Source organism: Conger conger, chromosome 4 (assembly GCF_963514075.1).
Source record: "Conger conger chromosome 4, fConCon1.1, whole genome shotgun sequence".
NCBI classification, from domain to species: domain Eukaryota; kingdom Metazoa; phylum Chordata; class Actinopteri; order Anguilliformes; family Congridae; genus Conger; species Conger conger.
Window position 1 is genome coordinate 9,374,014 of NC_083763.1, and position 24,927 is coordinate 9,398,940.

The window sequence follows — 24,927 nt, forward strand, 5'->3', positions numbered from 1 at the left end:
TGCCAAGAAAAACATGATGTTAGAGGAATGTAATTGCCTGAAATCATACAATTATGAATGGAAAAGTAATCCAATAATAAACTAAATAATTTTTCCTTTGAGTGTCAAACCTTTCATTTTGCCTTGCTGGCAAGAGTCGGCTATTCAGTGGATGTACACAAACATATTCTGAAACCATATGCAATTGCATGCTGTCTAATATGCTTTTTCGTTTTTATTTTTTGATTTATTTAAGGGGTCAAAAGACTTCCTTTCTGCAGTGTAGCAATGGTAGCTTCTTTCTAACTAGTAATAACAACAGCCAGTGTCTGGCAATGATATCTGCACAATTAATTATCAGTTTACAATTTTGTCATTGTCGCAGCCGCCAAGGTGATTTTCAGAAGTGCATGTGCACATGGTAAGCTAACACAAAAAAGCACTAGGCACAGGCAAAATAAGAATCACATAAGTGCGGTTGTGAAGGCACATGTGAATTATCCCTTACTTTGGCCATTCCGTGCCCCAGTTACTGCAACGATGACTCTGTTGGCATCCATTTTCACTCTGCAGGCGAGCCAGCTCATAGAGACCTGTGCTGCTTGGCTCATTATCCCCCTCTCCACTGCAGTTTCAATCTCACATTTCATCGGTTCACTAATCTTTCCTCTTTAAGTGGTTTCTTTCTTTCCTCTTTCTGTAATAGGAAATTAACTGCCTTAACTATTACACTGGGCCGGCCGGCAGAAGATGGGCTCCCCCTCTATAGTCGGGTTCCTCCCGAGATTTCTTCCCACCGAGGAGTTCATTTATTTATTATTTATTTATTTACCACTGTTACTTAATTCTCAGGGTTGACTGAATCAAATTAATAAATCATATGATTCCCAGTTTATGTCAATCCCCAATAATGCTTTTCTAATTTATTTTTCAGTCCATTTTTATCAGTGTGATATTTGCTTTGGATAAAAACAGGAAATTATATGAGAAAGAGAATAATCATTGATGGACGTTTGTTGGTATGAGCGTTTGTTTTAGATACTTCCAGATGCAGTCCAGGCAACACCTTTTCAAAAGCATATGTGTTTCTACCATCTAAATACATGTTTGAGCATTTTATGGTGCTATATGTTCATATAAAATGTGATAGAAAAATATGACAGAATCAAATAGACAAATTAATAAAAAAATGTGCAGTTTTACTATCTAGAATATGCAGAGAGGACAAAAATAAAATTAATAAGTAAAGTAATTATTCTACCCCTTATAATACTCCTGAAAAGAAACTAGGCTAAGCAGAAACTTTAAAAGAATGAAAGTGAAGGTTTTGGTGTGTGTACTGCACATGCGGAGTATAACATGACTTGATATGCTGTACATTTCCAGATCAACAGTGCAGAAATAAACTGCAGAACAATTTTCAACAGGCATCTCAAAATAAAATATATTGAAACACTTTTGGATGACATGCACAATTATAGCCTCCATGTCACCATCAAAAGCTGTAAAAGACAGCACTGCACAAGTCACAACAATATGTTACAAAATTCTGTTCAAAATCTAAATGATTTTCCCATTTATTTTTCAATACAAATTGTAGGTCCATTTCTAATACTGTAGGTCAAGGTCATTTTCCAGTCAAGGTCAATTTCCAATACTTGTTATAAAAGTAAATCGGGATCCGAGTTTGTCCCATTCGGCATGTAATTTAACATTAATCTTATAGATGGATGTCCACAATGCAATCAGCGAGACATCTCAGGGGGCGAGTGATACACTCCCCAAACCGACCGGAAAGGAGATTTTCTGGAAATACTTCAGGCTGGCCAGTGAGAGATTTCCATCTGAAAAAATCCGAGGGCAAGGGGCCATTTTGTATATGGGACTTTTGTGCATCGGCATGTAGTTAAGAAAGGGTCGGCGGCCTTCTGCACAGATGTGAGGTCGTTCTCCTGACTCATTCGGCAGGTGGTGAGTTTGTGTATCCATGTACAATTTAAATACATACAATGCGCAGCGGCGTTCATTTTCTGAGACAGAATACGTAAATAATCAAGTGCTGTTATATGAAGAAAGATTTGTCACTTTAGCCTGCTCGTATGTAGCATCCAGCTGTGCTAGCATCTTATTCAGTGGATGTAATAGGGAAGGCTAATTTCCGATTTAAAGGTGCATACTGCCACCTACTGTATTGGAGTCTGAAACAGGAGAAAATTGAAACACCCTTATCACTTAAATGGTGATACGATTAAAAGCTACTTCCTCCCCCACCCAAATTTCCCGGCAGAGTTCAGAATGATTAATTCCTGGAAGAATCTGGAAGTAATGGCCCAAAACAGAGTGGGATACAGGTCACAGGGATGACCTATGCTCCACCAAGGATTTAAGTAAGTCCTAAATAATGTAAAGGATTTAAGTAAGTAGATCATGCATCAGTCCCAAAATTTGTTTTGCCAAGAATTTGTTCGCGATTTGTTCTTTTAAATTCATAAAATGTATTATCAAAGTGAACTACAAGATATTCCTCAGGTTGAGTAAGTAGAATGAGGAGCATAGATGGAAATTAACAATAATTATCTCACTGTGTGCAATAGCTTACCAGTGCAATAGCTTACCAGGTCCTGTAGTAGAGGCAGAAACGTGTTCAAGACCAGGATGGACACGGTGCTAGAACTATCTAGTTTGTATGTACACTGAGCGCCATTAGGCACAGGCCACACTTTAAGAGGTGGGAAAACTGAAATAATTGTTGTGCTGGATTGTTCCTGTCATTATGTTGTGTTATTACACAATTAATTTAAATGTTTTCGGATACAAGCGATTGGGATCATCATTAGCCTATGAGCTACAGGCCATATGATGTGTCGCGTCCTTCCCCTAATTATTTTTACACAGGAACTTAATGAAATATGTTTAGAGTTTTAAAATATATTTTGAAATATGATTAAAACCTACATTCGTACTTGGAGATAGAACTGTAGGCACTACACATAACCTCTTCGCGATTAATGAGTACAACTAAGCTACACTTGCTATATTACAGCGACATGTTTATGGTGGGTCGTCTGCTGAAAATAGTAGGCCTACATTTTTTATTTCATTATAGAATAAAAACTTGTGAATTAATCTTCAAAATTGTATGGAATCGACCAATTAGTAAAATGCCACTAAGCTGTCTGAGAAGCATTGCAAAACTAGGCCAGTGTTAATACGAATTATATAAATATGTCACAAACACGCTTTAGGATCTACTGTACGTAACTTGCCCAAAAAAGGCTCCATGGTTTTCCCCCGTCAGTTTTTCCGTTAATTCTGTGCTATAGTTAGTAGGCTACTAATTATAAGTCGCTGATTGAACATTAGATTTACTTTGAAGGGAACAATAATTCGGTAAGATTATTCTCCCAACATACTGGGATGACGTATGCCTTTTCAATAGTTGTTAGTGCACCTGCTTCGACTTAGCCAATGGCCATTGCCACTTAAACCAAGTTTCGCCCCAACCAAGCAACATATGAGGCTAACATGGCTATGGATTTCAAAGGCAAAGCCGTATGGAATCTGGAATTAGGGATATTTCTCAATCTTGTCGCGAGGGATATTTTAGGTCTGGGAATTAGCGAGCCACTTTGCCTGCCCGGGACCAACGAAGAAGCCGCACACCACCACACAACTGAATTTTGCTCTTGAGTTATTAGTCTTTATTTTATTTTCCACTTTTAATTCGTTTTTTATGCTGTGTTAGTAAACCGTATCGATCCACCAACCGACTGCTGACTGGTAAAATATTTGCCCATTTAGCGGCGATGGGTCTACCACAGGAAATATGTATTTTCCTATTCTCTCTGTCGGCTCTTGCAGTACTACATACCATGAACAACGTTCCAGCTTTTCAAGAGTAAGTCTTTACATCATTTGCTAGAACTGGCGTCGAAGTTGACGTGTTACTTCTGCATCCTTGATAATTGCACTCTTTCTTCAGTAATTACATTTTAACGACTTAACCATGTTCATTATTATAGTGATTGAGAACGGTCCTGGGATGACACGCGCACACTGTCGGCTACTGTTTCATAGAATTGGGACTGGGAAAGTTGAACCGTTTAGTTTTCATTACCGCTAGGGGGCACTAGCATCTCATGTCAACAACAATCGAAACATACATCAGTGCATTGACGAATTGTGGCGAATGTTGAAATGAATAATTTGCCTACGGACCGTTTTGGAGAAATTGTCCCTTTAGTTAATAATAATAATAACGACGCTTTGGGTAAAGGCGCTTTATAAATGCCAACCATATTATTATTATTAATAGTATTATTATTATTGTTTATAATGATAGTGAAATTGGACACCACCCCTCATACAAATTATAGCTTTTCCTGATAGACTCTGAGGAGTTCTCCAACAGTTGGAATCTCTCTGGTTTTCTGTGTGCATGTAAAAGGGATACTCCAGTCGTCATAGCTCATATGGTTGTGGGAGAAGAATCAGACGTGATAGACTCAGGACAGCAATTTCTCCAGTAGTGCCTCTCATTTGCAGTAGAGGTTATGGGGTCCTTGTGTTGTTTGATTTTCAGTGTACCTCTTCAGTGGAGACCCCGAGGTCATAACATACGCACACACACGCATGCTATCGCTCCATCTCTCTCTCTCTCTCTCTCTCTCTCTCTCTCTCTCTCTCACACACACACACACACACACACACTAACACACGCACACACACACACACACACACACACACACACACAGAATCCCTGTCCCGTGTCCAAAGTTGGCAGCAATCTTACATCCCAGAAAATGAGGAAGGAGAGGAGCCAGTTTACGGTTTAGTGATATTCTTGCACCTTTGAGAATACTGCAACCAGCAGTGTAATAGAAGAGGGGGGGAGAGAGAGAGAGAGAGCGAGAGAGAGAGAGGGGGAGAGAGACGTTTGGGCAAGGACAAAAGATCAGCTAAACAAAGACAAAGCTGAATTATTAAAGAAACAACAAATTCTTCTTAGTTCCAGTTAGGAAACAATACATTATTGTTAGCCATTGTCCAGTGCCAAATTAGCATAAAATATAAAATAGGCAAATGGTTAGTATTATTCAAGCACAGTGCTGCACAGCACACACAGATCCCCATTATACCATATTAGCCAATGTTTACTTATTTGCTGAGAGCAGTTATGTGATCACAATTATTGGAAGAGGACACCGCTGTTGAGAACTACCTGCTTTTCTGCACACCTGAGCACCCATAGTAAATCTTTCACAGGAGTATAGCATCCTTCAGACTTAATAAGAAATCACTGTAGGAGGAGTGTCTGTCATTTTTATAACAACAGCGCCACGTCTCAATGCTGATCTGCCCAGCGTTAGGTCATGAGTTGGCGGGGCACTTGGGGCTTTATGGACACGGGCACTCAGCATCAATACTGGCTGCAGGGAGAGTCTGATGAATGGCTGCTGACACGCTACCGTGCATTGCGTTTGGCTGTTTTTGCAAACCAACAGTATTGTGCGCATAAATCTTAGTCAGTGCTTTTGAGATACGGCTATAAAGCGGCCCTTTGGCGTAGCGGAATTCTCTTTTCTAATTTGTGTGCGGTGTATTCTGGGAGCGGTGAGACCGCTCGCATCGAAAAAGGCACGCGCAAACAAATGTTGTCTTTAATCTGGAAATAACGTGGCCTTATTTGACCGCCGAGCAGTGCGCTGAGTTGTGACCCCCCACACGCCGAGCCTAGAGCCTGTCTCCTACCCGGGTCCCGGTGATGGATGGGGAGTGGTGGTGGTGGTGGATATGGGGAGGGGGGGCTGTTGTCTGGGAAACAGGAGCACCCCTCTGTAGCTGGGCTGATCCTGCACTTTTGCTGCCGGGGATGTGAAGCAGCTCTGATTTTGGCAGATTCTGATGCTCTGTGCAGAGAGAGAGCCCCCCCTGGCTCACGCACAGCAGGGAGAACAAGGTCCGGGCCAATGCAGGCTACAGGGGATGCAGAGTGCCCCCCCACACACACACACACACACTCACTCACACTCACATGCACTCCCTCACACACACACACACACACGCACACTCTCTCTCTCACACACACACACACACACACACTCTCTCACGCACACACACACACGCACAGACACACACTCTCTCTCTTACACACACACACACACTCTCTCACGCACACACACACACACACACACACACGCACTCTCTCTCTTACACACACACACACACACACACACTCTCTCACACACATACATACATACACACATACACACAAACACAGACACACACACACTCTCTCTCACAAACACACACACTCACAGACACACACACGCACAGACACACGCACTCTCTCTTACACACACACACACACAGGCACACACACTCACACACAATCTCTCTCTCACACACACATACACACACTCTCTCTCTTACACTCACATACACACACACACACACACACACACACTCACTCACACTCACATACACACTCTCCCTCACAGACACACACACACACTCTCTCTCACACACACATAGATACACTCAAACACACTCTCTCTCTCTCACACACACACACACACACAGGACAGGCACTAAGAGAGGAGCGCTGCAGCAGGAACAGACTGCCTCCCGCGCTGCCAGCCGCCATAAATAAAAACCGAGAGGTCCCTAAATTGGCGCGGCCAGGCGTCTCGTTTCTAAAAGGATGCTGTTTGCACTGTCTCCTGGCTGAGCTAACATTGAACTCTGAGCACTGATAATAGCTTTACCTAAGTATAACACCATACCCTAAAACACTTCTCCTTAAAGCAACACATCCTCAATTTGTCTCTCACACCTACTGTAGCACTTATCATTATGCTATAGGTTTTCTATATCGACTTCTACTATTGTTTCTGACACATACGGCTTGGCAACGGTTCTGTTCATTGCCCGGGAGTTTATGTGCGAGCTTTCGTGAGTTGTTCTGGAGTGTCTACTAACTGCCAATCGTTTATATAAAATACACCTTTCATACGGTTTTGCCTTTAAAAGAACAACAATGCCGCTACCGGGGTTTTTGCGGTAGCGGCGTAGCCTACACGTAGCCGCCTGCTTATACTCCCCACAGTCTTTCTTCTCCCGCACCTTCACTGGTGCTCCCGGTGCTGTGATAATTATCATTGCTTCTGCCTACCCATTCATTACTGCTCATTAATTTGGCGTCGCGGAGAGGAGACACAAAAACCGAGACAAGAACTAATTAGAAAAGAAAATGAGGCAGAAAATATGATGGAAATTACTTTTTAAATAGTACAGCGAAATAATTCAGTGAATATGATTTTTTTCGCTGATTGCTCCTCGCTCTGTCTTGTTTTTTTTAAAGGCCCTTTGTCATCCTGGAGATCGGAGTGGCGGTGCTGGTGGCGGTGTTTCTCCTAGTGTTTCTCGCGGTCCGTCAGAAGCCGCCCAAAGACCTCCTGTTCTACGGTACGTCCTCTTAAGTTTCATTTGGAGAAAACAACACACCCCGCCACGGCGCTAACCGAAACTAACAGACTGCTGATAGCCTATAAAGAAAAACAAATCCCTCCTTGAAGCTCTCTCATTTACATTTTTTATGCAAGAGTTTCTTGCTGTGAAGAACACTTCTGTTTGAACACTGCTTTGTGCATCCACTGATAATTGTCCCTTGAGAGTCCTTTTACCTCTGTCAAATTTCAAATGTGTAACTAAAACTTTACAGGAAAAAAAAGTTATTCAATAGAAGCTCTTAGCCTACTGAAATTCCCACTGTTGTGCATTGAATATGTTTTTTTTTGCTTCCGTCTAAATCACCACAGTCCTCCTGGTTCATGGCTACTTCTGAATTGCTTTCATTGTCCATTGACTGGTCTGAAAGCTGCTTATTCGAATCAGGAGCATAGTAAATCTGCCTTGCCTGGCATTATAGTGGTGTAAATAAAGCCGGCAGCACATTAACTCTTTGTTCTTAGAAAGAATGGCAGCTAAGCTCAGTTTTTTGTACTGTATTTCCTTAATACTAGAACAATGTCAGTTTCATGTATGCTTTTAAAGAAAGTATTCTGGTTTACTGAACAAACTAAAATCACAACACACTAAAAGCTAAAACATCTGCCATCAAACTTCCTTGAGCCATGCACCTTGATGGTAGCCTTTAGATGGCTGTAACCTTGCCACCTATACCTCTCATAGATGCGTACTATGTTACATACTATAAATCTGGCTAAAAGCATTAGTCAAATGACTAGGCCTGTAGCTGTCTGTAGCGGTCTGTAGCGTAGCGGTTAAGGTAAATGACTGGGACACCCAAGGTCGGTGGTTTGATCAACGGTCTAGCCACAATAAGATCCGCACAGCCATTGAGCCCTTGAGCAAGGCCCTTAACCCTGCATTGCTCCAGGGGAGGATTGTCTCCTGCTTAGTCTAATCAACTGTACGTCGCTCTGGATAAGAGTGTCTGCCAAATGACAATAATGTAATTATGTATTGTAAATTAGTAGTTGTGAATTGGAACCACAGTCAATGTCTGTGAATTAGAGAGGCATTTTGTTCCTCTATCAGGGCAGCCTGTAGCGTAGTGGTTAAGGTACATGACTGGGACCCGCAAGGTTGGTGGTTTGAATCCCGGTGTAGCCACAATAAGATCTGCGCAGCCGTTGGGTGTTCTGATTAGTCTAATCAACTGTACGTCGCTCTGGATAAGCCATGTAATGTTCCGTAGACATTTATTTGACAATATATTCCAACATCCAAGGCTCTATCTCCAGGCCGCATCGAGCCCCAGAGGTCAAAACTCCACCTCGCCCCCAATATAACAGCGGAGACAATAATCCCTCTATTTTACAGTACCTGTTTGGCGGGTAAGCTTAACCAGGGGATTACAAGGTCACGGGCAGGTGGGGAAAGAGCGTGTGTGTGGCCCAATCAGCCCCTATATCTGTCAGCAGACACGGGGTGGGGGGGGGGGTGTTGATGCTGTGTCGTGGTCTGAATGCCGGCATCGCCGATCCGCCTGATACTCCGAGGAGGCGCTGCAAGGACGATGAGAACGTCCGTCCAGACGTTAGCGATGGAGAAAAGAAAGAGCCGCACCAGGAGGCGGAAGAAGCGGCGTTTCCCCGCGCCGTGCGCTCGCTGTGACGTGTGTGATGAGGGGGAAACAGCCGCCGACCGCGGCCAGCTCCCTTTAAACGGAAGGGTGTCTCGGTGGCGCAGCCTGTAGAGCACTGACCGCATGCTCATTGCGAGCCCCGACGTCGGCGGTTCGAATCCGACCGTCCGACATTTGTCGCATGTCTTCCCCTCTCTCTCGCTCCCATTCTTCCTGTCTCTCTATACTGTATACTGTCCAATAAAGGTGAAAAAGGCCAAAAAAATATCTTTAAACGGAAACGCACGCGCGGAGCGAGGTCGCGTCGTGATGCCGTACCGCCGGTCCCGGTCTCGGCTCTGCGGGGACCTTCCTCCTCTCATCCCTCCCGCGCCGCGCTCTACTCGCCCTCCCGGACCTCTTGGCCCGCGACCCCCGGGGCGTTCTCTGACATTGAGCGCCCTTTGAGCGCGTAACCACGGGGACACGCAGCCCGCAGCCCCCGGTATAAACCTCCCTCAACCCGCTCCAGCTCGCGGACATCGTTATCTCTTCCCGCAGCCGGGGAAATCAATAGCCGGCTGGAGCGAACGGCGTTATATGAAGAAGGAGGCGGAGAGAGAGGTCGCCGTAGCCACAGAGGGTTAACTTTTCTGCGGTTATTGCGGTGGTGTTGTCTGCAGCGCCTGCACGGAAGCGCCAGTCACGGCCCTGACAGTTCTCCAAAAAAACGATCTTAGTCGGAGCTGTTCCCACTGTTCTTCAAGGGCACGGGCAGGCTCAGCAGATGTGGTTATTAAGGTGTAGGAAGGCCCTGCGCTTCTCTCTGGGAACTGAGCGCGCTAATTCCATCTCCTCCCGAAAGCCTAGTTGTGAAACAGTTTTAGACCTCCGAGCGGCTCAGAGCCCTCAGTCTTGAGACGAGCCGGTGTTACGTAGGGTATTAGTGATTAGTGATGTAAGAGATCAGGCTAATTCGTCATTAGCCAGGGATGGATGGAAAACATGCAGCGAGAGCTAAGTTGACAGGGCATTGTGGTGATTTATTAAAGAGGCCATTCTTTCCTTAAAATGAGCCTGTCAGTATTGGCAGGCCGTGGAAAAAATGACATTAATTATCCGGATGCTAATTAGCGCCGTTCTTGGCAGATTGTCGGTGACTAACTGCCTGTGTTTTCCCTCCAGTATTCGCGGAGTTTTCCTTCACTTGCATCATTGACCTCACCAGCGCCCTGGAGTACGATGGATACGCCTCCGGGTTCATGGAGTTCTACCGGACTACGGTGAGCGCGGAGGAGAGGTCAGGGCTAGTACCGTGAGGGAGGGTCCCTCTTGACCCAGACCCTTCCTCCTGGGGTGATGGCGGGGTCAGTTTGGCAGTGCTGATGGAAGCAGTCGACACTCACGCGGTCTCACTGCACCGAAGCCTGGTGATTCAGCCCTGTTCTAGAGTGGTGCATCTTCTGATCCATAGCCTACACAGTAAAATGTTCCTACAGAGTACACAGAGTCCTACAGAGTACCCCGCAAAACAAACCTGATGAAGACACACGCACGTTGTTTGTACTTTTTATGTAAGAATACATTTTTGCATTTAAGGTCAGACCCATTTTTCTGAGTGCGCGCATTTTTAGTGCTCTGACAACTTTATCTGCATTACATAATGGTCCCTGTTGTGTGCACTATGTTACAGCTGAATTAACACTGGGTATTTTTCCTGCGTAGCCTCTCTTAATGTTGCTGGCCTCACCGTGCGGGCGGGCGGGGTTGATGACCTTGCGTTTCTGCCGCAGGGGGAACCGTATTTGGGCACGGCCTACGCCATCATGATGTGCTACTGGGACGGCGTCATGCACTTCTTCCTGTACCTGCTCATGGTGCGGCGCATGAGGAAGGAGTAGGTGCACCTCTCCCCTCTCCACGTCACGTCTTTCAACTTATCATCCTTCACGCTCATTTCGGTTCAACAGGAGCTTTGTTTTTCGAGTCTGGCCCCGGATATTCTCCCTCTATGAATGTTTTATGAAATGAATGAGGCATAATTGAGCTTCCTCATAAATAATGGCGATGGATTAGCATCGGATGACAGTTATCGGTTTTAAGTTCATTGCAGAATAAATGTGTAGTTGGGAGTGCGTTTGCCTTTAGAGGATGTTAAGGTATTTCATTTATTCTTCTTAACGAGCTTCTCATAATTTATTCAAATAAATGGTAAATGTCTTTAACTTAATTAAGACTGGAATCTTTAAGGGTCCTGGGCAATGAAAAATGAATTAAGCTCCACCGAAGCACTAACTCCATATTCATTTGCTGGATAGATATTTACAAAACAATAGAAAGAAAGCATTTAATCTTTTTATTTGCAGACGTTCTGTTGCTCCGAGAAGACATTTTGTCTACAGAAAAGTTACAGCGATGACAGAATCCGACTCAGTGTTCAATTAAAAGCTTGATCAAATTTAATTAATTGGAGGCGAGTTGGAACGAATAACAAGCAAACACAGCTGTCCCCAGGAGACCGGAGAAACGCTCTTACCGGTGGGCGCGGGAACGGCACAGACAACACCTGCAGCAACACTGCTGCCTCGGCCTCGTTCCGCCCCCACAAAACTTAACGAAATGTTTATTAAAACAGAAACAGAGGCGCGTTGAAACATCCTGTTGCACACGGCGGGCAAACCGACGCGTTCAATCGGAAAACGGTTTGCTAAGGTTTCTGTATTGAACCGTATGTTGCTTCCCATTAAATGTTTTTCTTTCAGGCTTTGAGGTACGTTTGCTCCCGTTTGGCGGGTGTGGCAGTCGTGTGGCCCGAATCAATAATAACGTAGGCCTGTGCCAGGGGTCGGCAACCCTGGTCCTGGAGAGCCGCAGGGTGTGCTGGCTTTCGTCTCCACCTTAAAATAAGCAACCGATTCAGACCCAAGAAACCAGGTGAGGTGAGTTAACTGTGTAATCAACGGCTTTCATTGATCAATTAATGCCAAGTAACAACGAAAGCCAGCACACCCTGCGGCTCTCCAGGACCAGGGTTGCCGACCCCTGGCCTGTGCTTTAAACCCCGAACGGCCTTCTCAGACGCCACAGGGGCCAAACCGTACCTCCGTCAGTCAGTCCTCCCACGGCTCGCAGCAGGATCTTCAACGCCCCACCGCTTCCGTTTACATAAACGTTTTACTATGTTCTGTCAGGGCTGAATGCGGCCCTGCTTTCTACAAGCAGGGGAGGGAGAGAACAGCTAATACCAAAATTAAAAATGAGCACCGTTCTGTTCGGTATGAACAGAAGAATATGGAACATAATCCGGTAATTTATTTTCACTTGAAGTCACGTTGGGTGGTTTGATATGAAATGCGCAGACTGTGATGTAACAGCGGGTACAATTAAGAGGAAGGGACACAGCTGTTGACGGGCCACTCGTAATTCGCAGAGCTTGATTATTAATTACCGTTCTAACGGTAATTCTTTGCATCCATTGTCTCTTGTTCACCGCTGATTATGAATGATTCATTATTTCAGTAATTCAACAGGACGCCCAACAAGCCTGCATCACGTCTGCAGACTCTGGGCGTAAAACGTTAAACGGGAGGGGGCGGGTGGGCGGCCGGTGGCTGAACGGGACTGACGGGCGAGTGTGATTAACCGTCTCTCCGCAGGAAGCCGTACCGGACGGTGGCCATTTTCTGGGCGGGGTCCCTCTTCGCCAACATGGTGATCTTCGTGCCAGGCATCGTCCTCGGTGAGACAGCCGCCTCCCCCTTCCCATAATGCAAAGCGATCGATAGAACATCTGCTGGGGCCGCTTGAAGAGGCTCTGGTGCGTGGGCTGCAGGCAGAACGGACCGGCGGCTCGTGCGGTTTCGGTTATAAAGCAGCGCACGATCCGGCGGGCCCGTTCCCCGCGCATCTGTCTCAGGCCCTCCGCAGTGCCGCAGTGATGTAGCTCCAGGACTGAACTCCGTCCGCCCCCAGGTCTGCGTGTCACTGTTAACTCGGGAGAAAACAAAGAACTTCATCACCCAATGACACTGCGGGGATGCTGCCTACAACAAACCTCCAGATGTGTTCAAGTAATCCTTGCACTCACCCAAAATTCTCATGAACACTTCGCAAAGGCCTTATCCCATGAGGAAAATTAGTATGCTGAAGTAGTACACTGCTTTATACTTTTTCACGTGGGATAATGTAGTTTACACTGGGGTTATTTCATCACGTCCGCTGTCTCTGTGTGAAATGAATGTCCTCCCAGGGTAAATGTCCCCTTGTCCATGCATCAGTGTCAGTGCCGGGAAAGCTTACTGATCGGACTGCTTCACCCCGGTGTGTAAACATCCGTCTCCCCGCTCCGACGGCTGAACCGTCGCCTTTTTTCAGGTAAATACGGATCGGAGATCCGCCCGGCTTTCTGGCTCAACATGCCCTTCCTGCTGGTTCCCGTCGGGGGTGCGATCGCCCTGTTCCGCAGACCGAGGGAGCTGCCGGCCGTCTCCCCAGGAAGGGTGAGCCAGAGCAGGGGTAGAGCAGTACTCCTTCAGCCTGTCAGGACCAGCATTCAGCCACACCTCACAGGGCCTCAGGCTCCTCTCAGCGCCCCTCTCCCTGTGTGTCCCAGATCGAGCGCGCCCAGAAGAGAAACCTGCTCCTGCGGCCCCTCGACCTGCTCCTGATCCTCTCCCTGCTGGGGGCCGTCGGCTTCTCCCTCTTCAGGGGCCTGGTGAGTACCAGGCGCGTGGTGCGGCCTGTAGCGTAGTGGTTAAGGTAAATGACTGGGACACGCAAGGTCGGTGGCTCCAATCCCGGTGTAGCCACAATAAGATCCGCACAGCCGTTGGGCCCTTGAGCAAGGCCCTTAACCATGCATTGCTCCAGGGGGGATTGTCTCCTGCTTAGACTAATCAACTATACGTCGCTCTGGATAAGAGCGTCTGCCAAATGCCAATAATGTAATGTAATGTACCACCCCCAAATATCTGACCGCAAAACCCGCATCCTGCATTAATGGCCCCCCAACAGTGGGCTTGGACCCAATTCTGGGCATGCGTCACAATGTTTGTTCTGGATTTTAATAAGGGGGTCACAGAAAATGTATCCGTGGGCAGTGGGCTTTCCTTGCATTAGACCCCTCTGTGCACGGTAAAATATTCAGTATTCAATTAATCCGTAGTAATGAGTACATATTGGACTCATTTGCACTCCGCTCGAGTTTAAATAACAGTGTATATTTATTTTACTGTGTAATTTCAGCTTTGCTTGGGTACATGCACACAATGATATCCGTACAAAATGTTCACTGTAAAATCCACTCTCAGTAGTGTTCTGGGTGCACAGTCCTTAGAGTGGCTGACTGGTAGAACGGTCTCCTCCACGTGGACAGGGGTTCTAACCCCCTGCCGGGGCACCTTCTGAGCTGTGATCCCGTCTCTTCCCGTTCTCCTCTACCAGTATGAATAATGCAATGACAGGAAAAGAGGGCAGACTGTTCGCGAGTCGAAGAACTTTTTCATTTTTAATGGTGCACCTTTGGTCCTTATTACACTGGAGGAAACTCTGTCATGGTGAAGTTAAACACAGAACGGTATTTGCTGGCATTGCTCCACGAGACCACATATAGAATAAAACCCGAATAAAAGCGAGAAACCCATCCCTTTTCTCTCTGATTTTAGACTGCCAGGTTTTAATCCCAATGGGGGACCTCAAGCCAATTTCCCTCTCTCTTTCTCTCTCTCTCTCTCTCTCTCCATTCAGGTGGTTCTTGATTGCCCTCTGGAGACCTGCTTCACCTACATTAGCAAGTACGAGCCGTATCTGAAGGACCCGGTGGGCTACCCCAAGGTCATGGTGAGGACGGCCTGACCCCCGTTCGGCTTCTGAAGCTCAGGCCGAGCCGCCCCCAGAGCAGCCCCTTCCAGCGGAGGAACCCATCTGACGCGTTTAATTTTCAGCAGCCCAGTTATTACTGCCCTTCCCGGGCCCCTGCTCGGAGCTGCCTCCAGGCCCTGCCAGTCTCCACGGCGACCGGCTCCGCCACCCTGATGAAAATATAATTTTTCATTATTACTGCGCAATGAAGGGATAATAGCCTGATGCCGTACAGCCCTTTCTTCTTCTTGTAAAAAAAATAAAAAGCCTGACAACGAGACTGAGACTGGCTGGCTCGACCCGGGCCTTTGTTTGGAGTTTGGCGCTGTTTTGCTTTGTTTTTCGGTCCGAGTCGATAGGTTATCAAAAGTCCTTGTCGCAGCTTGAGCCGGGGCGGAGTGGCGTGCCATCGATCAGGCTCGGAGCGGGGCAGTGGGTGCTTGATAAGCTAATCCTTCCCCTGAGCCTGGAGTGCTCCATCAACCGGGCGCCGCGGAGTGCGATCAGGGCTCTTCTGCTCAACACCAGCCATTTTAATAATGAACCCTGTGAAGAGGAGGCCTTCTGGAATGCTTTTTATCAGAATTCTAAGTCGGAGTTCTAGAACACTGCTTTCGCTTGTCAGTAGTGATTGTTACATCATCATTAGAATGTCCAGTTAAGAACATTCCAGTCGTGTAACTGTGATAGAGGGGTTATTGATGACAGTATTCACCTGTTACTACAGCTTCCACGTGGGTCAACATGTTAAACATTTAAAATCCCAATACTTGTGGTACATCACAATTCAAACAGGCAAACGGCAAACTGCCCAAAAGTAGTTTTAAACGTGTTCAGGCAGCCTATAGCCTAGTAGCAAAGTTGCTTGAATGTGATGTGGAAGGTTGTAAGCTGCTTTGGATAAAAGCATGTAATGTTGGATGCATGTCCTGTGCGGCTGTTGGCAGCTGTGCTTGTGACTATCACTGCTAAGCGGTCGTGTTGGTGTGGTGGGATGTCCAGGGAAGTGCCTGAGCTGGCTACAGGGGGGGTGCCCTCTGTGGCTGGGTCATTCTGTCAAATGGCAAATATGCCCCTGGGGGGTTTCCCTATAGCCCTGTTTTTTGGAGGCCGACCCTTACAAAAATGGTTCCAATAGGAACCCTGTGATTCCATGGAAGAACCTAAACAAGTTAAGGGTTTTGTGTCGAGCAAAGTGGTTCTTCGTCTGGGAGTTCTCACCCCTATGACAGAGAGTTCCATCCAGAACTAAAAAAAAGATTCCCCTACGGGATCAAGCGAAAGATCAGACCCAGTGTAGGTTGGCCGCAGGATTCTGTGAACTGTATCGTGACGGATGACACATTTCGACACGATTTGACCGCGATGCGTTTCCCGCCGCAGATGCTCATCTTCCTGTTCTATGCCACGCCCCTGCTGGCTGCCTTCGCCTACGGGCTGTGGACGCCGGGCTGCGTCTGGATGCTGGACTGGACCGTGTACTTCGCCGGGGCCATGGCTCAGGTAACCTGGGGTGTAATTATCGCAGCGGGTCACCGAACGGCGGTCGCCTGGGAGACGGGCGTGGGGCGGTGTTCCAGGAAGGACACTGCGCGGTGCAATATATTAGGCTATCTATTTTCCCCACGCGGTGTCACTACCTGGACTGGGCAATAAGCCACGATGTCTGCGGCGCATTTATAACACGATTCAGCGAAGCGCTGGCCTCCCTCCCTCCCTGTTCATTATAAAACACCGGCGTCGCTCCGTCTGCCCGCTTTGTGCCGCATACAGATTATTACCTGAATTACTTTACCAGCAGCTGCAGAACAAGTGTTCAAGCCGGCTCCTCTACTCAAAGACCTGTTTAAAGATTCCCTCCACGGCCCGTCTCGGTTTTTAGCAGGGCGTGGGGGGGGGGGGTGTGTGACCCAGGACTCTGGATTCTGGAATGAAAGACCACCCCCCGAAAGACAGTGTGGTAGAACGGCTTGCAGCTCGTAATGAATTCTGCTGGGGGGGACGAAGTGAAATCAGACGCCGTCTTTAAACAAATGAATCTCCGCTCTGTGAGACGTGCCCTGCATGGGCAATGCGTGCACCTGTGAGATCACTGCTATACTGTAGTACACTCGAGCCCCCTGTGAGTGCACTACTGTGACTGTAGCACACTCGAGCCCCTCTGTGAGTGCATTGCTATACTGTAGCACATAGGAGCCCCTCTGTGAGTGCACTGCTATACTGTAGCACACTCGAGCCCCTCTGTGAGTGCACTGCTATACTGTAGCACACTCGAGCCCCTCTGTGAGTGCACTGCTATACTGTAGCACACAGGAGCCCCCCTGTGAGTGCACTGCTATACTGTAGCACACAGGAGCCCCCCTGTGAGTGCACTGCTATACTGTAGCACACAGGAGCCCCTCTGTGAGTGCACTGCTATACTGTAGCACACAGGAGCCCCCCTGTGAGTGCACTGCTATACTGTAGCACACAGGAGCCCCTCTGTGAGTGCATTGCTATACTGTAGCACACTGGAGCCCCCCTCAGCCCTGGGACTTAGGGCCCCATTCCGCACTCCACCTGACACAAATCATCTACAACAGAAAAAAACCCCCAAAAAAAACAATAATCACAAAAGCAGGTTTTGGTCCAAAAGCCCGGGCGTACGGTGGCATGTCTGAGCTCAGGCTGCTTAATCTCTGAGCCCAAGTACCGCCTCCCTAATCCCGCACATGTGCCACTGCGTCAGCGGGGCTTAACGTCTGCAGAACGTCACGTCTGTCCGCCTGACGTCTGCCTCTTCAGCCTCTCCGCCCGGTGACACGGGGGTGCAGTGGGGAACACTGTCGCCTCACAACAGGAAGGGTCCCAATTCTGACCGGGGTCGTGTTCACCCTGTGCCTGTGTGGGTTCCTCCAAGTACAGTTTTCTCCCACAATCCAAACACATGCAGGTTAGGCTACTGGGATGGAGGGGAGGGGGGGGGGGGGGGGGGGTTGTTGCTGTAAATGAGCATGTGTGCGCAGTCAGCCTACCCTGCACTCTCAGTAATAAAGTGCCTAAAAAGGTACAAATGCTTTTCGCTGGGGTGGTACCCTATAGGTACATAAAATTAGCCTGCAACATATTGTTAATTTGTACCTTCTTTGCTATTAAAAAAAATAAATAAATAAATCTCTATCTCCGTCACCAGTGCCAGTGGTCCCACATCGGAGCATCCCAGCATTCCCGGACCGCTCTCCAGTACCGGATCCCGGCGGAGATGTGGAAGCCCGTCATGGGGCTCAACCTGGCGTATCTGGCGGTCCCCCTGCTTCTGGCCTGGCGGTGCACACGCAGCCCCGCCTTCTTCATGAAGGCGGAGCCCGAGGGGAAGGCCAATCACGAGAAGAAGTACAACTGAGCTCGCCGCGCCACGTGGGACAGCATCTCCTCCGTAACAACCACGTCCGTGTACACTCCACCAATCGGGGCGCAGGAGTCAAAATGGCCGACCATGTGTCAGCATAACACAGCAATCCAGCCGCCAACAGCCCGTTCATTAGACTGTGATCTCGCTCTGCTCCGGCCTACACACTCTACGTCTCTGACCCAATGTCTGAGACCGAGCTATAAAAACACCTATAAACTTTAAAACTATGCCCCTGCTTGGACTAACAGGCACACTTCGACTCCTGCGGGCGCACTCTGCCTGAGCTCTGCTCCGAGCGATGCGCTAACGATGCTAACCCCCCTCTCCCCCCCTTCCGATTCTGCGATCCAATTAGCGCAGTCTCCCGACTTCTGAATCAGTAGAACCTCTTTAAGCCGCAAGGCTAATATTGATACAGCGGCAGCAGTCTTGATTGGCGATAATTGACTAAAGCGGAGGCATTTTGGTACCGCGCTGACGAATCAAAACAATAGACTTGAGTACTGGAATAAGTGCACTGTCAACACAAACCGTAGACGTATATGCCGCTACTAACGAACGATGTCCGTGGTCCACAGTTACAGTACAACAGCACCTGGCGAAGACAACCCCAAGCAGCCATGCCACTCATCTTTTGATCATTTCACTACAGGAAGATAGAATTCAGCCATCTGCCGAAAGCTGTCACTTCACTAGACGACGGCCGCGTCGAAGGAATTTTCTGTGGAGAGGACGATTAGCTGGGACTCCACTTATGCGGAGACCGATTAGTGAATGAGTCAGTAAATTCCGAGTCGTGGGTGTAAAGATGCGCGCTGTCATAGCTCGCACCTTGAAAAGCGCAGATTGCCGAACAGTTGGCAGTCGGCGTATGTTAGCGTTAGCCTGCGCCAGTGAATCCGAGCAGGCCTTGCGAGTCCTTTTCACAGTCTGGAAGAGTACGTTCAGTGAGCCGTGCTGATCCTCCACTTGCAATGAAAACTTAACATCCCCTGTACAGGTGCCCTGGTGAGACCCTGCCTTCCCCACCTGCCGCCGCGAAATAAAGAACCTGGTAACAACCACTGAGCGTCCACCGGCGTCTGTCTGTTTCTTAAACACAAAGTTCACAAAGTTCACAGTGGAGCCCTAAGGAGACTACTGCTGTCAGGTTTTCCCATTGTTCAGCATATTGAGAGGGCGAAAGGTCTCCCGTTTCTGAGGCTTTCTGCCATATTGCGGTCAATGGATAACTGGTGGACATTGATCCCCTAACCCATGAATTCTGTTTGCTGTGTGCGGGGAATATTCTAGGCCCTACTAGAACTCACACTATCATACATATCTAAACCTACAAGATATGTTGTGTGCCCTCCTAGCAGTTCAGAATGGAACTCATATAGATAGCTACTGTAGAATTATTAACCTTATATTAGCCCAAAATGTCTTCACACATTTGAGTGATGTTTTCACTAATGTGAAGGAATGTGCACTGAGTTATCAAACCAACCGCCATTATGTATTTATGTATGCATTTATTTATTCAATTATTTATCAGAAAATCAGTCTAGGTCAGGGAATTTGTAATGCAAAAGTATACAAATGTTTTTATTCATCCCTCTAGGGACACTTTTATTCATACAGTACAGTAAATATAATTTATACAATCTGCAGTACGTGTACACAAGACATTCATACTGTTATTAATGCTACAGGAATAATGCCATTATATAATGGCATAATGTATCCTTATGAAAACTTCATTTTAAGTCCAAAAGAAAAATGAGTACATTTGAAATGAAATAATTCCAGTTAAGATTTCCGTTGCAATGTTATAAATTATATCAACAGTGCGTTGCTTGATCTGGCCTGCCTGGCTAATGAGTGAAACAGTTACAGACATTTGTTAGTGATATCTAAAACTGAAAATGGAATAATGTACTGCACGAATACATAATTAAATATTCATATCTAGATGACTAAAACAAGTTATTTTTTATCCAGCACATTCTCAACAGTTGAGAGCAAACGCGTCTCATCTTAAATGCCAATATCATGACATTGTACAGTATATCGATTCCAATCATACATTTAAAAAATTCAATAACTGAACATCCGTCATTCCGAAATGTCTGTGCCTGTCCCGGAATGAGCTGAATCATCACAGGATACACAGGCATCAGAGCCCCCGGCCAAATTCCGTCTCAGCATCTTTTTCACCCCCGGTGCTGACGTGTACCAATGTGTAGCGCCCGCAACGCACATGCTAACAGCGCGCGGAGTGTGACAGACATCCTGAATCAGGCCGGAGCCCCACACACAGCCCCTCCAGCCCTGACGCGTTCAGCTCCGGGTTTCTGCGGGCCCCCCGGGGGACCCCCCGCACGCGGCCCCGGCCTGCCCGCTGCCAGGGGCCGGTTCTCATTTCCCTGCCCGCTGCGCTCTCCACAGTGTCAGCACTCACCCTTCACACACTCCGCGCAGTGTCTGTCCTTATTCCGGCAACCATGGACACCTCTTACACACAAGCCACTTTTAATGACGGGGCTACCTATTCATGTACAACATGTCAACAAGCTATAATCAAGAGTTATAACATGTCATAACATTTCAAGGCTCAGAATTTCTGCAGAACTATTGTGTGTGTCCACCCCTTATTTTTCCATGTCTGTATCACATTTGCAGACAGGGTTATACTTAACCTTTAATGACACGGCTACCGTTATGAAGGCTTATTAATGTGCACATGTCAAAAGGCTATAATCACAGTTGTAACATATCAACCTGTCATGACATGTCATGGCTCAGAATTTCTGCAGAATTATTGTGTATATCCACCCCTTATTTTCCCATGTCTATCATATTTGTAGACAACCTTTAATGACACGGCTACCCTTATGAAGGCTTATTACTGTATACATGTCAACAAGCTATAATCACGGTTGTAACATGTCAACATGTCATAACATGTCATGGCTCCACCCCCTATTTTCCCTATATGTTTGTAAACAGGGTTTAATTCGGCAACTTAGGGAGGAAAATGCAATTACAGTTTCAGTGGCTAACATCTATTCTGTCATTGCTGTGACAATGGATTATGATCAGGCAAAAGAAAACTATAATTCGGGTTTCAAGGTTTTTCTGCGGAGGCAGAAGTGTGAAAGGCAGAAGGCAGTTTAAGTGCCTGGAGTCTAAATAATTGCACAGCGCTGCTTCGAAGGATAATTTTTCTGCCAGCGCAGTTCCTGTCAATTCGGATTAAAATGTCACTTAAAGCCAACTACCGTGACTCGAAAGGAACACCAATGTTTACACGTTTACCTCTCTCCAGACAAACCAAAGTTATGGTTTAATTTCATTATATTATACCCATCATAATAAGTGTGAGTGTAAAAGGATGAGGCACATTAACCTGACTCGAAATGGCACTCCAGTTCTCATAACTGCTCATTACTGAGAGAAAGCCGTCCTTATTCTCAGTCACAATGGTCCACACAGGGTTTTGCGTTCTCTCTGATGTTACGTGCTCCAGTGGTCTTATTGTTTCACTCTTTATTATAACAGAATGGTTCTCCAGGCCTTTCATATTTGCAGCTTCTTTCAGAAATGTGTGCAAACAGAACGCCTTGGGACAGAGGTTTGTCAACTCATCCTTCAGTGGACACTCTAAGGGACTGAAATCAAAGGTACTTTGATTTGGAATATGGTATTTTAAAGTGCATTTTCAAAAAGCCTTGTGTAAACACATAAATGCCTTTGGCAGGTGGAATAAAGATATATCCCAAGCACAAACCATTATTGAAATGGAACTGCAGTACTACCTTGAATTATGCCCTGTGCAGACTGCGTAATTCCATGAAACGGCATTGTAAAATGGATCACTCATTTGTTTAATATTGTGTCCATGCAAAGGGGATTTGCACAGAGTGACACCTAGGAAGCGTTACAGGGAAATAATGAATGAAAAACAATCCTGTCCTGTCCAATCATATCATCTCCTATCCTATTCAATCATTATCCTCTCATCTCGTATCTAATCCAATCATATCCTATCGCATCATGTCCTGGCCAATCCTGTAATGTCAGGGCTGAGTAAATGGAGGTAGAGAGTAGAGAAGATAAATCCCCTTAAGGGGAGAGAGATAAAAACCTCAGGGGAACGAGAGTTTTTGGCCGTGATTCCTCCGTCTCAGGCTGGCGATTGCTCTGGATCCTGTCCGTCCCTGTGGGACACGGGGTGAACACTGCCCTGTGGAGGATCACCGTGTAGCAGGCTGGTGGTGAAGCTCTCACAAAATCTCCAGGAAATACGGCACCGAGAGACAAGGGTAATATACAGTGAAAGCACAGAGGAACAGCGCTGTTAGACCCGAGCAGGGCTTGGTTTTCCCTGCCGGACTTCCCCTCTACCTTGCCCTGTGTTAGGAGACAGCCGGGTCGAAAACACGGTTTAAAAACAAGACGCCACATGAATCACCATGGTCTGCCTGGTGATAAATATTTAGTATGAAGGGGCGTGTAGCGTAGTGGTTAAGGTACATGACTGGGACACTCAAGGTTGGTGGCTCGATCCCCAGTGTAGCCACAATAAGATCTGCACAGCCGTTGGGCCCGTGTGCAAGCCCCTTAAACCTGCATTGCTCCAGGGGAGGATTGTCTCCTGCTTAGTCTAATCAACTGTAAGTCACTTTGGATAAAAGCGTCAGCCTAATGACATGTAATAAGTATGATATTAAGTATAAGAGAGGCTTTGTGGATGGGTCTGTATGCAGGGTAGAACTCCACAAAACTAGGTAAAGGTCTCTACGTGACAAAATCAATGTCAGAATTTCTTCTTTGCCATTTAAAAATAAGAAAATCTCAAATATCCTACCACATCAATCTTGAGGCAGGAAACTATCCAATTTAGAAATGAAATCGGAAAAACTTATTTGTGGAAATAAGCAGAAAAAAGCATTTTCCCATATAGATGAGAGAATCGAAATGCATTTCTGTTACTGTAAGATTATAGAGCTGCCATTCCTGCAGTTATCAGTGTATAACAGAGTTCATACGAGTAAACTCCTGCGCGAGGCAAGGGAAGGGCCATATGTACTTTATTAGTAATAAAATACTATATCAGAGGCAATGTTACACTGAACATTTTGCCGTGTATTCTGATCATTGGGGGACATAAGGATACGTGTTCCTGAGATTTGTATATGAAGTTTGTGATTCAATAGGAGGTAGTAGCCAAAGGATATGGGCACGTTATTTGTGATAAATAACCCGCACTTCACCATCCCTTAATATTACATTACGTTACATGTCATTTGGCTGATGCTTTTATCCAAAGTGACTTACAGATGATTAGACTAAGCAGAAAACAATCCTCCCCTGGAACGCTACAGGCCGCCGTATACATATAATACAGTATACAATGTTTGGAGTATGCCACAGAAAGACTACCCATGCAAATCATGATCACTGGCTGCAATAAACTAAAATAAAAAATAAGGTTTATTTATGATTTGGTTACTTCTAGGCATCTGTTGAGAACTGTTATAGAAAAACTGAAATTTGCGATTTCTGCCTGAATCGCAGTGACAGTAAAAAGGAAATCTTCTGGATAAAAGTAACGATATTTTTATTGTAGCATGCTGTGCTTTGAAAGTAGAAGTACAGATTAGGCATTTAATCAGTGTTCACCCCAATTTATAACTTAATTTTTATAACTTCATAACTTCACCAACATGGAAGGAAATTGCTTCAAAGTAATAATCAAGATCTAGCTATGGCAGCAAACCCATTTCAGACAGCTTCAGGTCATCTTGGTCCTTTGATGTTCAAAAATATTCTGGTTTTGGAAACTTTCTTTAAAATGTGAATGATAATATTTGCCCTTTCTATGGCTGGCTGCCTTTTTTTCTATGAATTATATATAGTTTGTACACTGTATTTCTGTGTAAAATACCACTGGGAGCTATTCTCTTTACAGCACTATTGTATTATGCCATTAAAACTCCAGCCATTAAACCTTTACCACATATAACAGTTAAGTAACAAATAAAGCTATTTAAAAGGCTGCTGGTCAGGAAATATTTCTGGCACCCTCCAGATTTATCTTTAGTTTCCAAGGTTATTTTATTGTCCATTTAAAAAATAAAAGGCAGTGAGAACTAAAGAAGAAGTGTAATGTAAAACTATTACAGGCAATGGAAAGCTATTATTTAAAACTGTCATAAAATAGAGATTTGGACTCATAATGCAGATCATGGATTTGGTATTTTAGAATCTTAAATACACAACACCTTAGGAAGATTATCTTAACTCTTACCATGAAGTAGTTTCCCTGACCAGCAACTACTTATTATAATTACATAATTATCATTATGTTCAGCATATAAAATGATCATGATATAACATTACATTTTTCAAAAACAATGTTGTAATGCTATAAACGGTGTTAAGTGATGTGCACGAGAGCAAAGCAAAACCTAGTCAGCCAATTTGTATATATGCAAAGGCGAATATGTACCATATTTAAAAACTGAAAAGATTCGGCTTTGGAGAATGCGGGCATCGATCCCGCTACCTCTCGCATGCTAAGCGAGCGCTCTACCATTTGAGCTAATTCCCCGTGCGGTAC

The 24,927-nt window shown here is 46.0% G+C and overlaps 1 protein-coding gene and 1 non-coding gene across 3 annotated transcripts; one reads left to right on the plus strand and one right to left on the minus strand.

Annotated features, from left to right (window-relative positions):
- Positions 1-1,868: 1,868 nt before the first annotated feature.
- tm6sf2b (transmembrane 6 superfamily member 2b) lies at positions 1,869-19,201 on the plus strand. 2 transcript variants are annotated; one of them, XM_061240368.1, is made up of 11 exons: positions 1,900-1,950; positions 2,267-2,366; positions 7,343-7,446; positions 10,256-10,353; positions 10,864-10,967; positions 12,727-12,809; positions 13,445-13,569; positions 13,683-13,784; positions 14,816-14,908; positions 16,313-16,432; positions 18,102-19,201. In XM_061240368.1, the coding sequence occupies exons 2-11, from the start codon at positions 2,347-2,349 to the stop codon at positions 18,309-18,311; spliced, it is 1,059 nt and encodes a 352-aa protein (XP_061096352.1). In that variant the 5' UTR covers positions 1,900-1,950; positions 2,267-2,346; the 3' UTR covers positions 18,312-19,201. The 2 variants fall into 2 exon arrangements, with proteins under 2 accessions (XP_061096353.1, XP_061096352.1); XM_061240369.1 differs by lacking the exon at positions 2,267-2,366 and having other exon boundaries at positions 1,869-1,950.
- A 5,644-nt stretch (positions 19,202-24,845) lies between these two features.
- trnaa-agc (transfer RNA alanine (anticodon AGC)) lies at positions 24,846-24,918 on the minus strand. Its single transcript has one exon. It is a non-coding gene; the product is annotated as a tRNA-Ala (tRNA).
- Positions 24,919-24,927: the final 9 nt, after the last annotated feature.

Excerpts from the sequence above, each read along its gene's own strand:
- tm6sf2b (XM_061240368.1), top strand. The coding sequence starts at position 2,347 with ATGCTCCACCAAGGATTTAA. Across the intron at positions 2,367-7,342 it reads ATGCTCCACCAAGGATTTAA|GCCCTTTGTCATCCTGGAGA; the intron begins GTAAGTCCTAAA and ends TTTTTTTTAAAG. Across the intron at positions 13,785-14,815 it reads TCTCCCTCTTCAGGGGCCTG|GTGGTTCTTGATTGCCCTCT; the intron begins GTGAGTACCAGG and ends CTCTCCATTCAG.